We start from the raw sequence: 17,068 nt of genomic DNA, 5'->3' as shown, positions 1-17,068 counted from the left end.
TCTAGGATTACTGCAATTATCTTGGTGTTCACTGCAGTCCCCTCAGATCTATTCATCACTGATAATAATCAATAATAATTCTATTTATAATACAGCATAGTACAAGGAAAACAAATGCTTGGTCTGCATACTCAAGGAGACAAAGCAATGAGGGTTAAAGATGAAAGCTCTGAAAAATGACTGTGATTTGGGACAAATTTCTTTTACAAGATTAATGTGAAAAACAACTAAGTATAATTAAAATTAAACACTACATTTTAGAAATGCTAAAAGCAATTGAGGAAAGTTGGAAACTTAATATTTCAGTTAATTCAGTTAAATATAGAAATTTTGTATTTACTTATTTAAAAAATTAATAATTTAGAGCAATAACATATGCATTTAGAGGTATAAGAAAGTTTAGAAGCAAGCAAAAAAAATGGTTCCTTTGTCTTTTAAATGTAGGTTAAAGGTTTCTTAATTAAAAAACAAACTAACAAACTCCATTATATATAAAAACTAGAGTTGGCCTTTGAATTGGTTATGGGAGTATTTACTTGAAAAAAATGTCTTTAAGTCCTTCTCAAAAGATTTGGCAAGCCACAGTGATAAGCGTTATTATTGTTCAGCCTTTTATTTCAGGGTTATGGAGCTGTAGTCTTAGGATGTCCTAGGAACTGAGGAAGAAAGTCAACAATTTCTTTGCTGTTAAGCAAAGAAAAGCATTTAGAAAAAGTTACAATTAAATATCAAATTTTTGTTGAAAAATTATGACCACTACTGAGAAGAAAAAGAAATATATAACATTTGCTTAGTACAACAGTAGGCATATCAATCTAGTAGTGAGGAACTCCAGGAATAAAAATAGAGAATTAGAAGTGAAAAGAAATAAACTTTTAAGATGGACCTATAATATAACAAGGGAAATTTGCAACAATAGAAGATTTAGCAATTTAGTACTATTTTGTTAGAAACAATAAAAGCTATATTTAAATGATAGAATGGAAAGAAAGCATGAATAATCAACAGTAAACAATAAGACATTCTTTTTGACTTGCAAATGTATTTTCTAAAGTTCTTCTCTGTCACTTTACAACTCTCAGAGTTATTCCTGCTGACAAAAGGCCTTGAATTGTACCTGGCAATCTTGAAACAGTTTGAAATACACTTTGAAAATGAAACCTAACTCTGGGAAACGATCAAGGAGTGGTGGAAAGGGAGGTGGGCAGGGGGTTGGGGTGACTGGGTGATGGGCACTGAGGGGGGCACTTGACGGGATGAGCACTGGGTGTTATGCTCTATGTTGGCAAATCGAACTCCAATAAAAAAAAAAAAATACCAAGAAAAAAAAAAAAAAAAAGAAAGAAAGAATATGAAACAAAATGTGAAAGGAAAAACCAGGAATTTAATTTTAAACGGAACATCACTTTATGTAATGCAGACCTAATAATATGAAACATAACATAAAAAAAAGAGCAAAATTATTTTTGGCATAAGACTTTCTTCTTGAGTAATTTATCAGTATTGGTTTGATAAGAAAAGACGAAGCCCACTTTGACAACTAGCGTGATCCAGGATGCTTGTTAGGGTTTCCTTTTGTTTCTTGGGCGTGCTTACTTATTTTGATAATGCATCCCGGGATCCCAATTTGAATTAACTAACAGCCGGAGAGATGTGGGGGGCCAAGAAGAGGCAGGGAAGGTACAACCTATAAATCTTGGAATAACGTTAGAAGGTCAGCAAGGCTGAGGTGAGGCATGGGTTACACCACAGCAAAGATTAATGTCAGCGAGCCACTCCCTGCAATTCTTCTTGTCTGGAAGAAGGAGATGAATATTCTTTTTTTTTTTTTTTTTAAAGCAGGTTCGCCTTGTCCTCTCAATCCCATCAGAATGAAAGCTCCAGGAATACAGAGACCTGACATGTCTTGCATCTAGAACAGAAGCCAGCACACAGTAGGTGCGGAATCCACCTGCTGACAGAGCTGTTGTGCGGCACACCAGCTGAAATGATGCCCCACTGACGACCATGGCAGCGGTGACCTCCTGGACTTGGGAGACCTTTCGCTCAGGGCAATCCGAAAGTCTCTGCGGCGAGCCTTGAGGTTAGGTTTAAAAGTCCCAAATGAGGCAGAAGAGCGATGGCAAGCGGACTAAGGGGCAACCAAAGACTGCCCTAGAAGAGTAGGTCTGGGCCTGTGGAGTGACAGAGGAGTGGGGGAGCGGCGCAGGGTGAGTCTGTGGGTGGGCAGCAACCTTGCGGGCCCCAAGTATCTATGTCAGTAGTTAAGGGTTTACAGTCTTCTGTAATTAAAGTTTATTTAACAACTTGAGAGGGAAAGCCAAAGATACCCTCTAGAGTATATTTCTAGGGCCTTCAGGGGTGCTGATGTTAAAGGAAATGTGATAACAACCCAGAAAGAAACCTGGGTCCTTTTTACAACTGCTCCCTGACACGGGTAAAACTCACCATGGAGACCCTGGCGGAGGCAAGAGCTTTACCCGCCCCCCCCCCCTTCATTACGCCTCATGCCCTGGGCCACGCAGCCCAACGTGGACTGGCTCTGACCCCCACAGCCTTCAAGGATACATGCTGCTTTCTACGCCTGGTCTTCCTTTCACTCCCAAGGATACAGTTCTCCAGGAGAGAACTTTCGACAGAAAAGTGTTTGAGGGTAAGCAGCAAGGGGGGCTGAAAACTGTTAGCTGACTATTCTAGGAACAAAAAAGCATAAGGGGAGTGAAGAGAAAATTATCCAGACGAAAAGGAGAAAAAGATAAGGAGGACACACCTAAGATAGGGAGGCTGCATCCTTCCCTCTCTTCCCAAGGAACAAGTCAACAAGACAAGTTCATACTGATATAGGCCAAACTTCTAGATCATGAGTCCCACAGACAGAAAAGCCGCCCTTGGAGGAGGCGGCGGAGGAGGCAGAGAGCTGATGCTTCTTCAGAGAAAGATGATGATTTTATTATTTTAAGAACTGACACTTAATGAGTACCCACTACACCATGGGGCATGACGCAGATGTTTTAAATTCATATTCACTACCTTTTATGGTACATTTTATCATGTGCTTAACAGATGACAAAACTAGGAGGTGAAGTCGCTTGCTCAAGGTCATGAAGAAAAGGGGCAAAGCTGGGTTCTAAGCTAACTCTTAAGTTTGAGTTCTTGCCCACAATACTGCCTACGTAACATATATTAGTTCAGTGATAGAAGAGTGACGATATTAGATTTCTCTTCGGGGAGCAATTTCCCAAGACTGTATTTTCCATTTATCTGTGCCTGAATTATTGATTTGTTTATAATTGCCATCCTTTACCATAAAGATCTATGTTCAATTTGGGGAATAAGAAGGCCTATTAGAATGATAGTTTTCTTCATGACAACTATATCATATATCAATTAAAATGAACATAACTTCATAACAGCCTGGCCAGGTGTTGCTAAGTACTATAAAACCACATTCAACATCTGTGAGAATCTTGACAAAAATTACAAATGATACGCCAGGCAAGCTGCTGTTTCTGAATCAATGCATTCTGCGAAAAAATTGCCAAATCTCCGTATGCTATCCTGAAAGCATGTGCAAACACAGCACCATGGAGGGAGGAGGTGAGGAGAAGACTGACTAGCTCAAATAGAAGTAAAGCAAGAGGGAGCAGAAATATGTTGTCGTCTCTTAAAGGATGGAACTCCCCCAGTATCAGGTGGATATCAAATTCTACGATTTTTAAGTAGTCTCAATAATCTAAAAGTTCTATAGAATATATCTCTGCTTATCCAGTTAAAGAAGAAAACAGGTCTGTTTTTCCACCTTAAAATGTATAATTAACACAGGGCAAGAGATCACAGCCAGCCTCCCCTGGTGGAGCAGTTACCTCCAATAACAGGCTGTTTCTCTGGTTACAATGAATAATCCTTTTTGCTGTCTTTTTTGACAAAAATTATTCATGTGTTATTGGCATGTTACCAGGGAAAAGAGCTGAGCGGAGCTGAGCTGAACTTTCAGTGATTTGTTTTAATTTTATAATCAAATAACAATTATACTCCGATCTCATAAACTACCGACCTTTACCCCTCTCCTCAATTTTGCCCTAACGTTTTGAAAAACAGAATCAATAGATGAACACTGGCTTTCTATGAACCCTTTGAATACCTAAAACCTTTGAAAGATGGAAGAGAGATGAGGTGAGGCAGAGAGAGCTTAAAGCTGAAGTGACTAAGGTACCAGAAAAATCGTGATAAGATTTCTCATCACCATGTCAGGAAGTCCTCTAATGCCTACTTCTGGCCCTTTCAAATGAACTGGATCAGTTGTTCTCAACTTTGGCTGATGTAGTACCATTTAGGTAGGTTTTACCAAACCATTGCCTGGGTCCCACCTTACAGAAATTCTGATTTAATTAGTTTTGATTAAGACTCAGGCATTAGTATGCTTTAGAAACTCCCCAGGTGACCCTAATGTACAGAGATCCACCAACCTAAGTAATTCAGAAATATAAATAAGTGTAAACCATATTGGCAAGGTTTTAACAATGTTTTTGCCTTACCAGGAGAAGATCCTAAAATTTCTAAACACCAAACACAATAATATCAAAAACCAACAGCAATAAATAATAAGCACTGACAACAGCAACAACAAAAACTACCTCAAAAACCTATGAAAGGAAAGAGGGTAGAAGAATTTTGTATAAAATTTTTTCTCGGTCCCCCTCCTAGGGGAAAGCAACATTTACTGATGCTAATCATTAGACCTGGTGCCAGGTACGTAAGTATGACACCAGGCATGAATTCCCCATTTTACAAATAAGGAAACTGAGCCTCAGAGATGTAGGAACTTCCCTATGCCCAAAGAACGGATAAAGACACAGACTGAACATGATCCCAGATGTATCTCAAGTCCAAAGCTTTTTCTCTTCTCTACATCTTCTGGAACATTTCTTTGCACTTGCTAATATCTTAACAGGTGCTGGGACAGAGTGTAATTTTAGCAACATTTTAGCAACATTTTCCACTGTGGGACCTTGAAGAATTCATTCCAAAGAACTTAATCTGTAGCTCTCCTGGCAATCTGACGATGGCACTGAATAGATAAAGCGGGGAAATATATAAAATAAGTTTGGAGGGACAGATAGAGACAAATGGTAAAGGAACCTGAATGCCAAGGAAAGAGCCTGGAATGAATGAATGTATTAGCTAATTAATAAATCCATGTGTATTGAGTATATGCCCTGGGTTGGGCAGAGAATGCTCTAAGGGCTAGACAACACAGAGGTAGTAAAAGTTTTAGAATTACTGTATCTTAGTGGCGATCTACTATGCCAAACCAGAAAACAAACTATAAGAAAAGGAAAACATCAAAACATTCCTTTTGCATGGTATAAGTAGGAAAAAACCTCAACCACCCAGAAATATTATGAATAAATCCACATAAGGCTCATTTATCATTCTAAAAAATAAACTGAAAAGAAATTAGCATTATTTTAAGCCAAATTTTTAATGTTATTTTTTTATTACAGCTATAGTAGAATTTTTCTAAAGGCTGAATTTAGTAGCTGCCAAAATACAACTCTTCCACCTAGGACAGATGGTCAGTATGACATCCTAGGATTGGAGTCATTTATTAGCATATGTCAGAGTTAACAATAAAGAAACTTAATGAATTATTAGTTGCCCTCGAGGTAGAAAGCATAGTCTCAAATTTAAACAAATTTTTAAAAAATCAGAAAAGGGAAAAGAAAACCAATTCAGTCTCCCATAAAGCCAAATACCTGGTTAAAACTCTATATTTAGGGTAAATACATGAATTAATAAGTAAAAGCTGACCAAAAAAGGAAAGACTAGGTTGTTTTCCTTTTATCACTCCAACAGGATGATTTCATCCTTTCCACTTTTTTTTTTAATAAAACTTGCTTTTCTTCACTTTAAAGCAATATTGAAAATTAAGATAATTTAAAATCTTGCATACAAATGTATATCCCTCACTTCCTACATATCTAAACCTGGAAGTTTCCAATGCTTTAAAAAATGTAAAGCATTAAGTAGTGTGCCATTTGGAATGTCAGCAGGGAATGTATCTGACATGATACATTAAGCAAATTAGCTCAAGTAATAACTTTAGTTATAGTTATAATATCAAATATTAATTGTCCCGATATTTGTGTTCATTGTATAGCTTTTTTAACCATACTGTTTAATCCTACGTGAGTGTGCGTATGCGCACAAAAGTGTGTGATTGCATGTGGTGACAAATGGATAATGTACGCATGTTCATTTTACTCTGGGTCCTAGTCTCAGGATTTCTTAATTTCTTCTGGAATGATCAGAGATAACAAATAAAGACAAATAGCCTCTATGAGATAACAGCTCTTGATTTCTCTTAAAAAGTTTTCAAAGATTTTGTAACTTTTTAAATTCTAGAAAAGGATTAGGACAATGACTCTTTACATACCATAATCTGTGATTTTACAGGACACCAAATACAGCTCTTTCAGGTTTTGTCCTTCCTTTGCAATGACCTCCACACACCTAAAACACACACACAAAAAAGTGGTGAGTTACACTAATGCATTTCAAGTTAAATTAGCAAGAGTTTGGCCATGACTATAACAGGAAGAGGTCAGCGTTTGATGAATGCCATAGCTCTCTTCTTTCAACAAACTTCTTTCAAGGTGTTTCAGGAAGAAGTATTATATTCCCTGCTCCAAACTCAAGTGCTCTAATACCTAAGTGGCTTTAATTAAATGCATCTATGACTAGTGTATATTTTAAAACCAAAGTGATGAAAAAGTGGTACTGCTATAAGAGTAACGTCACTTTTAGTAGACTAGTCAACGTAGACTATATAATGACCATGTCACTTATATAATAAAATAAAAAAATCACAAGGAAACTAGAATCTAGATGGTTGGTCATTATAGGTGGACAATAATATTGCTCATGGTTCAGTTATTAAAGACAGAGTTTGATAACACTAAAATACACATTTTTGTATATTTTATTCAATATAAACCAGAAATATTTTTAAAAATCTTACAGTGATTATAGATGAAAGAAAAAATCGGCACACATAAGAACTTTAAGATTTTTTAACTTTAAAATGTTTAATTCTTAATATTTTAAATGAATGGTTGCATAGATACGTAAATATAGATGTAGATATATAAGATTTAAAGTCTTTTCTGGTTTCATTTAAGTTAAAAGGTTTTTGAATGGTGCACTCAGATTTAATGGCCATAGCAGAACATGTAGTATAGAACTGAATGAACTTTAAAAATAATGATTAACAACGCCATTCATTTTGTGGCTCAGTGTCCTATAAGATCAGAAAAACCTGTACAGTCATACTGACACATTGGAATATGCATCCTTCAATGTAGTCGCTGTTTTAATCTTTATAAATAACAGTTAAGTAAAAGGGTAAAAGCAAAAAGAGTCATTAACCTTTTCTAGGAAGTAGAGATCAAGTAATTTGATACCTGTGTGTATAATCCATCAAAAAATTACTGAGTATCCATCTCTGTCTTGCAGATATTTTATTTGCTGTCTGGCTTATTTGTAGGAATCTTCATAAAATGTCAGAAAATTTTATACAATTTTACTTCACATAATTCATTACTGAAGGTTAAATTAGTTATGAAGAAGACATATTTTTTTCCTTTAAAATATTTTTATAGAATATTGTTTTAATGGGATGATAAACATTTCAAAGTTCCTTAGAATAACTGAATAAGCATTCTTTTTTTGGCTATTTTTTAAAAAAGATTTATGACAAAACTGGAGAAGTTTTTCCGTGGCTACAATAGAAAACTTAAAACAGCAGTACAATGCAATTACCATTGATACAACTTATCATGAAGGGGAAATTTTAAACCTAATTCCATGTCATTTACCTTAATGTAATATTTGAATAAACTCATAAGAAAGGAAGGACAAAAGCAGATAAGACATTACAGGCAACAACTATTTTTTATTTATGACTTTAAAAATGATTTTTCACATGCTCAGGATAAAAATAAAGACCCTAGTTGATTACAAAATCCTAAAAAAAAAAAAAAAAAAAAAAAAAAAAAAGGTCTGGCTACTTTGTCATATCAAAGAAACATGTTGCAGTCTTCCTCTAGCCCCACCAGAGGTTGACACATGCAGTATTCTTTAGGACTGTCACAGTCCTTTAGGACTTAAGTAAGTCAGTACAGAAATAATGTTTGTGTCGTTTATTTTGTTCTCACGTTCTTTCCAAATAGTCTGAAATGCCTGATTTTACATTTGATTGTGAAAAAAACTACACAAATGCAATATTCTATCTGCATTCCTACTTCTTGTAGACTACAAGCACACAGGAACATTAAAGACACACAGAGCCCACTACAAAGAGCAAATAACACAAATTGATTTCACTGTAAAAGCCAGATCAAATACTATTTCATAGGCAACAAGAACCAGTATTCATATAAAATAAGATAATCAATCACCAGATGAAAATTCTCTAAAAACTGATGAAACGCCATGAGCATCAGGTTTCCTTCATGTGTGTCAGAGGGAAGTTTTTACGAACAGATATTGTAAGTAAATTTAGCTTATTCATAAGGCAAGAGCCAAGAGGTAACATATGATTAAGAAATAAGCAGTGAATATCTGTTAGAAAAAAAAAGAGAAAAGAAATATAAGAGAAAAGCACTTTGCTTCTACAAAGAATCATCTAGGATTTTTGCTGTTTTTAAAAAGTCCAGTTGCATAAGATTTTCCAAATAGTCTTAATTATCCTGTAATCACAGCCAGTGTGCTACACGTTAACGCACAACACAGAAGTATTCCTTGAATAAAAATTCATGGAGGAAAAAACATTCCTTGGAAGACTTGTAGCAAAAGTTAATTTTTTAAAATGTAAATATCACATCATTCCAAGAACTGATATTTGAAGAGAGAAAGAAACCTCAAGTTCTGTGAATCTGGACTGAAATTCTTAACATAATAATAATATTACACGAAATTGAATGGTTCAAATAAATAGCTAAAATAGCTATTGTTTTGAGAATTGAAAGTGGAAATGGTTTGTGCTGTCCTGTTACTGTAAATTGATGGAAAGGGAACCTCACACCAATTGGCTAGTGCCTGAAACCTGGTGATTAGTTCAGGTCTACTTTCCAGGCAACCTGCAGAGACCCACATGGTGACTAACCTTTCCTCCTGAAACTCTGAGAGTCCATTATAGTATGTATTTACAGGAAGTACATGAACATCACCTAGTCTATGGACTGCATTTACTCTAAATAATTCTTCCCTGTTTTAAAAGGATCTTGGCTCTAGTCATGACCTTTAGCATATTAACATCAGAGCACTTCCCAGTTCGCAGTATACTAGGTATGCAGGCAACAAAACAAGATGGTAAAGCTTATTGAAACTTTTTAACTATAGGTACTTATGTAAAGGTATTTTTTAAATGGTACCAATAAAATAGAGAAATGTTTGTAAAGTGACAATCTTTAAGAAGGAGAGTGAGAGGAGAGCCTGGGTGGCTCAGTGAGTTAAGTGTCTGACTCTTGATCCTGGCTCAGGTCTTGATCTCACAGTCATGAGTTTGAGACCTGCACTGGGCTCTACACTGGGTGTGCAGCCTACTTTGAGAAAGAGAAAGAGAAAGAGAAAGAGAAAGAGAAAGAGAAAGAGAAAGAGAAAGAGAAAGAGAAAGAGAGAGAGAAAGAGAAAGAGAAAAGGAGGGAAGAGAGAGAGAAAGAAAGAAAGAAAGAAAGAAAGAAAGAAAGAAAGAAAGAAAGAAAGAAAGAAAAAGAAAGAAAGAAAAGAAAGGAAGGAAGGAAGGAAAGAAGGAAGGAAGGAAGGAAGGAAGGAAGGAAGGAAGGAAGGAAGGAAGAAAGAAAGAAAGAAAGAAAGAAAGAAAGAAAGAAAGAAAGAAAAAAAGGAAGAGTGAGAGTGAAAGGCCACATGTAAAATCTTTGTTTCTCCATCCTCTCTCCTATTCACAGGTAACGCATAGGAGAATATCCATTAACTTCAATGATAAATTAGACTTTTGTCATGACAAGCCATGAGTCTCTAAACTCAGAATCTAGAATTCATATTTTCCCCACTCTTCACCCTACCTGTTCCCACCATCCCTAAGGATAAACCTCAGAATATCATATGACTGACATCCTCTATGGGTCAGTACATTCAAAGATTTTTCATTTCATGCATGACAACATAAAGAATTCTAAAACTTGGGAAAAGAACTATATCCTTAAGGAAAGTAACAATCTGTAAGATTCTTAAGGTGAAACTAATAATGGGAAAATGGCACAGTGGAAAACTGCAGAATATCAAATATTCTTAGAATGGTCCGTGAACGTCAAACACAAGCCTACTAAACTATTTTCCCAAATTCTGAGAAATAAAGTGAGATGTATCTTAACAAGAAGGAATAAAAAATAAAAAATCTGGAGAAATCCACTCCATTCTTAACCTCCGCGGAACCACAGAACCACCTACCTCCTTTGAAACCCCATATTCTCATTCTCTATAGCATGAGGGCCTATATGAAGAGTTTCTCCTAATCAAATATCCTAGGTTCAATATATTTTAGTTTATTCTGAATTGCCTCCTCTCAAATTATTTGCTTTCTTTTTATGATTTGACAGGGTTCCAAAGGGGGGTAAAATTGCTGCTGAGAGAGAGAGAGAGAGAGAGAGAGTGTGCTCATGGGGCCCAGGGGGGAGAGAGAGGGGCTACAGAGGGAATTAATTATTTATTAATTTATTGGCTTATTTATGAGAGGGAGTGGGGAGGGACAGAGGGAGAGGGAGAGACAGAATCTTAAGCAGGCTCTGTGCGCAGTGCAGAGCCTGAGGCAGGCTAAATCTCACAACCCTGAGATAATGGCCTGAGCTGAAATCAAGAGTCGGTCGCTTAACCGACTGAGCCACCCAGGTGCTCTTGAAGAAATTTTTTAAAATCGCAACCACTGTAAATTCTTGAGTAACAGCTGTTGAGTGTGTATGATGTGTGTGTACACATACATATATACATATAAACTCTCCTAGAATCCCAAAAAGCAAGAAAATCTGCTCCAAAGTATCGAAAGCATCCCGAATTATGATTTGTATTAACACAATGTTATGCTCACTTGCTTTTGATAATCTTCTAAAATGCACCTGAAATATCTGATGAAATCTGAAAAGCAACAGAAAGGTTACTTTTGTCAGCTATATAGGAATTTTTTTTAAGACCAGAAGGCATTTACTTAGTTTCAGTAGAGGGAAAATCTGTCTCCTTAGCAATAGATTCCTAATCACCTGATTTATGTGAAGGGTAAAGGTTAATGAATTAAGCTGTGTAAGCTTCAAAACTATCAAAGGAATTCAAAAGATCCTTGAATTATGGAAAACAATGGCCCATTCTACATACATACCAAATTTTTATGTTTTTTGTCTCCTACTCAAAAGCTGGAACATGGCATTAGTGACAATTGAAAAGAACTAATGAGGAAATATGACTACATTGCTTGCGAGAGGAGTGTCCTAGGAGACCTTGTTACTGTTTGTGATGTGCTTCAAACCCAAAAGAAGCTAATTGGAGCTGCCAGACACTGGTTTGCAAATCTCACTTTAAAGGACAGGCTCAATCACCTTAGAGGTGTGGAAAGAAATGTCCCCATTAGAGATGCATTAGTATGGGCTTGGTGAATTTCTAAATAAACTTTAGGATGTTCTTTCCTAAGTCACTTTTATATTTGAATAATAGATATATCTTCAAGCAGAGGGAAAATGCAATAAGACAAAAACAACCCCACAGATTTAGAACAAAAACTATGAAAAGGGCTGCAAAGTAATTGGCAAATAAGTACAACGGGGACCTAGATACATTCAAGACTGAATAAACATGTAGATCAAACCTTAAAACTCCTGAAATGCAAACACACTGTAAAAGTGATCTATCGGGGGGTTTAAGGAATAGAACTTCATTTTCATCATTTCTTGAAACTAAACAAGCGAATAAGCCACCCTATGTTATACAGCTTATAAATGGATAAAAGCATAAGAAGCTGCAAGTCACAGACACATACAAATGAAAAAAGAATAAAAAGGATTTACACGATCTAAAGAGAGCAACAAGGGAGCAAACTTAGTCCAATGCTGTGCCACGAGCGCTCATCCTGACTTCAGGTCATTTAAGTGATAGCAGAGGTCACCAAAACACAATTTGGCATCATATAGAAAGAATAATGATATTTGATTGATTTTTCTAAATCCTCAAATTGAGTTTTACTGAAGAATAATCCGATCCCAGTGTAGCAAATGAATTGGCATGATTTACAGGTATATCCTGCTTTTAGAAGATGTCCTATATAAAAACTTTCTATCTACACAAAAAAAGATATTTATAGGTAAACATGTGCAAGACGAATCAATTTAATAATCTATTAATAATGGTACATTTCCCCTTATTACAGGTGACTATAATTTCATCTATAAGCATTATGTTTATAGTTATTTTTTTAGTAATATGACACCTTAACCTCACAGAAAGAATATGTAGTAGTTATTGCTGTCTTTAGCTTAAACAACTGCCCATAATGACAAATGAAAGACAAAAGGCATCAAAATGATATGCTGTGTGCTCTTTGTATTTTATGATACACTTTCTTGTAAACATTCTTCTATTCTATCCCATTAACAACACAGTACCAGATATATACACAAGTCAATTTTTCACAGAAAAAAATATTCTCATAGAAGAGATGTTCACTGCAAGAGAGATTTAAAAAAAAAAAAAAAAAGGTTGACTTGTGGTGAAAATGCTAAAGCATTTGCTCAAAGCATGTTCTTAATATACCACTGGGGCAAAGACTAGCAGTGACATGCAAAATGTCACCAGCGCCACCAGTTAACAACAGTTATCTTGGGACACTCATTAAGTTCTCACTTACCAAATGTTATTCTCCAGAAAGCCAATATCTGATTAGTGAATCTAAGATTAATTTAGGCATTTGCTACTTAAAAACAGTGGGGAACTGATACCCATTTTGTCACACAGAGATAGTGAAAGTTTACAAAATGAGAATAGTATTTTTTTTTCCTAAATGAGACTTAACTACAATAAGTGGCCTATAAATTGAAATGTTACAGAAACTTAAGTTCTACAGGTTTGCACCTTTGCCAACAGAGGTGTCACATCTTTGAGGGAGGCAGAGCAGATGCTGTCATTGCTGATTCGTTGTGGACCACCCTTCCCCTAAGTGTCTCTAACATCAGGTAGGGTTCCCAACTGGAGGGTAAGTAGAAGTCAGCCCTGAAAAACGGAGTAATACAACAGCAAAATAATATTTTCCGATATATTTAGGAAGGACCACTACAAACCAGCTCTTACAGAAATACTTTTGTTTCTTCATTTAGTAATACATGTTTTAATTTCATTCAAATGTTTCATATAGTATTTTAATCATGTTTTTCAGATAGAATGAAGCCCGCACTATTTTAAAAATGCACATCTTCTTTAAGCTACTAGAAACAATATGGTTAAAGCCCCTTCCAAAGTCGGGGGGTGGGGGTGGGGGATTAAACTTGTGATAAACTTGGCTTTGGCTTTAATATTTCAGATATATTTATCCCAAAGTGTTGCTTTTAATTTTAGCCATGGTTCCATACTCTTACCACAACTACACTCAATCATTACATGATGATTTGAGCTCACTTCTTCTAAGCATTCCTCAAAATATGCAAGAGGCAGAAAAAGACTCTAAGCTTTTATTTATGTAATTCAACCATGTTTTATTGAGTGCAACTCTGTGTTAGAAATACTAAAAGATATAATCGGAAAGCCGCATTATTATAAAATGATGGACATAACACTTATAACCTTGATAGATCATCTACTATTTATCTTTGTTATTGTTGATAATAATATTCCCACCTCGGGGCAGAAAAACGTATCACTAAAAATAATTATATTTCAGGACTAAAGGAAATGCTAGAAAAGAAAGGGGGAGGGAAATATAAAGGCAAGACTTCCTAATTCAGCAGTTTATTCATTTTTCAACGGGGAAAAATATAGTTACTTTCAACAAAATAGGAAAAGTTAAGTCTCTTCCTCCTTCCTTTAAGCTTTTTGGGGTTCCATCAATTTATGACCAATAACTGGGAGAATCCAGGCACTGCACAATGTTGATACAGTTAAGACCGGTGCTATCTTTATGGGTTCTCGGCATATTTTAAGATAGAGGACAAAAGAGAAGGTTTTATTATCCTACATCTTACAAAAATTTATTGTGTAGAAGCAGAAGCCCAGGCTCTTTAAAAAAAAACTGAGGAATATAAAAACATATAAAACTATGGTCCAGTTTAGTGAATTATAATTCATCAGAGGCCACTCTTTTTCTGTAAAAAAAAAAAAAAAAAAAGTGAGGCAAGATTTTGGCAAGCTCCAAACCAAGGCCCACCACCACCATCAATGATAAATAACAACTTCAGTGGTAAAGCTATAAATATTTCAAGGAGATTATTAGGCTTGCAAACACTAAAATGAAATTCAGGTGGATTATTAAACGTAAAATTGTTAATAATCTCTCTGCCCATTTCTGCCCCATTTACCCTAACTGCTATTGATAAGAAAGTCTCAATTCAAGAGACAGCATATACTTTACGCTCACCTTTGATTTTGAAATGGGTAAGACTGAACACTAAATTATTTTAATGGAATATAAAAGCACCCAGGAGATGAGATTTGAGGCATCGTTCAGGAAAGAGTTAAGTACTTCCTTACCAGAAGACGCCACAAGTCGGCTTTGTAGTGACTAATTGCCTCTTTAACCTCTGTACTCTGGGAGCTGGCCTGTGCTTCAATACCAGTTTTGTGATAGAGCCAAAGACTAATGTTCAACATAGACCTCCCATGACCTGTGTAGCCAAGGAGTTAACTCAGACAAGATGCTGACAAAAGGTTTCCTTCTCACTTGGGAAGGCACACAATATCTTTTTGGATAAGCCAAATTCTCAGAAGACTATAAAACACAGTAGGTAAAGACAATTTATAAAAGTCGAAAGAATGGTTTCACTTTGGCTAACAAGGATTCTAAACATCCAAATGTACTATTCAAAATTTTGTTTGAGAAATGGTTTTGGTGATAAGGAAAGAAATAAATTATTTTAAAATGCAATGAAGAGGGCACCTAATTTGATATCTTTGAAAGCTTATAATTAGATAGCAAGGAAAAGAGGTCAACATTCTCCATTCCAAATGTTTTCCATATACTGCAAGCACTCATCCTCAGGTAGCCTGTACTTTGTCATTAATTTTTAAACTTAGAAAATTTCTGACCCGATCAAAAGTCAATAGGAGAATTTTTACCGGTGATTTTTGGTAATCGTCACATAAAACGAATTCTGCAATTGAGAGAAAAGCATGTGCTTCTTGCTAGTTTCTATAAAAGAAGGGATGAGGAAGGAGTTCTAGATTAGGGAGCTGGGAAAAGGGAGGTGTGAGAACAAAGTAACCCACATAATTCATTCACAAAGAGGAAAAAAGAAAGACCACATGGGCTTGAGAGGGCAGGGGACATTACATAAATTTGACTCTACTAATATTTAGCTAGGTTGAACTCTGAACCCACTAAGGCCTAAGTATCATCACTGCTGAATTCATAAAACATATTTCCAAAGCTCTGAAACTGCCATTGCTTTATTCTTATTTTCTCCCATAGCATTACATATCATTCACGTCAGAGGTAAAGTAATCTTTGCTCTAACATTTACAGGAAAGAGAGGAAGAAGGTCATGTTTGGTTGTTTTGGTTCCTTGAATTTACACAGAGATTACTTTTTCACTTAAAAGGAAATAAGAATTACACTTCTTTTTCAAAAAAAGAAAAAAAAAGCAGTCCACATATTTCTACACATGACAATAAGGGGCATCAACCAAAAATTAACTCGTGAAAAGTATGCAGTTTACATTTTGTAAATCCCAACACAAGGAGGATGGCTAGTTTCAGTTAATTTTTATCTATTTGAAGGATAGAGAAACAAAGCCCTCCAAATTTTCTTCTTAAACAACATTTAAGTAAATACAACAGAATGAAATTTAGAAATTCCAGGGAAAGACTATTGAAACTTCCTTATTAGTTTTTCTGGTACCAGGCCAATTCAATGACTCCTAATATAAAGCCCATTTGCCTATAAAATATACTTCTAGAGGATTCTCTCTTTATCCATCAATGAAAAGACTCTCATCTCATCAACCATTTAATTTATATTCAAAAGAGTATGTATGTATGTATGCATGTATGTGTATATATATATATATATATATGTGAATATAATTTCTTAACAAATACATTTTCCCTTACCAATACTGTCATTAAGTCAACAAAAATGTAATTGTTATAAATGCACTTAGTGAAGGAATTTTAGCAGCCTACCTCTCGAAATACTATAATCACTAAAATCCAGGTTGCTTTGCTGGGACTGATCATCAGTCGATTTCCTGTGAAGGGAAAAAATTGCATCTCTTTGATCCTGGGGAGGCTGGTGGAAAGCCAATGAAACCAGTGCCTAAGACGGATGGAAGCCATGGAGGGAAGCCTTACCCAGTTTCCCCTTGTGGAAAGTTGCAAAAGCATGAAGAGGGAGGAAGGATCATTTCACCATTTGCTTCAGACAGTGGGTACCTTGCAGGCAACATCACGTCTGACAGCCAGCAACACTCCCAAACCCAGGGCTCAGCTTTCTGTTATTTTAAATGATAGATCAAAATGGACAGCACATCCCTGGCATATTTCTCAGTGTTCTACTGTCCATTGTAGTTACGGTTCTGTCTGCGTAAGGAACAAATCATGGAGCAAAATGGACAAACAGTATTTAGATTCCTGCTCTACACACACACACACACACACACAACTACTTCTCTCAAGTAGCCATTCTGCTATTCTGAAGAAAAAGCAAGACTGAGAATTGAGAAGAGAGTTTATTTCTTTTAAAAGTCATTAGTGGAATAAAGAGGCACGAGCAATGCCAGGTGTTTAAAAGGGATGTCAGATAAATGTGCTTAGAATCAATCACTCAGTTTTGTGCTTCCACGGGTCCTGAGAGTATCATGAG

General features: G+C 35.8%; 1 protein-coding gene across 1 annotated transcript in view; it reads right to left on the bottom strand.

The window, feature by feature from the left end:
• The window catches only part of FBXL17 (F-box and leucine rich repeat protein 17), a 496,367-nt gene that overhangs the window by 152,233 nt on the left and 327,066 nt on the right, over positions 1 to 17,068 (bottom strand). The window contains exon 7 of the mRNA XM_077861966.1: positions 6,437 to 6,513. Within this exon, the coding sequence (XP_077718092.1) occupies positions 6,437 to 6,513 (77 nt within the window). The remainder of the gene's footprint in view (positions 1 to 6,436; positions 6,514 to 17,068) is intronic.

The sequence above is a fragment of the Canis aureus genome, chromosome 2, assembly GCF_053574225.1.
Source record: "Canis aureus isolate CA01 chromosome 2, VMU_Caureus_v.1.0, whole genome shotgun sequence".
Classification (NCBI taxonomy): Eukaryota; Metazoa; Chordata; class Mammalia; order Carnivora; family Canidae; genus Canis; species Canis aureus.
Note: the sequence above shows the minus strand (reverse complement) of the source record. Positions and strands in the feature narration are given on the sequence as shown.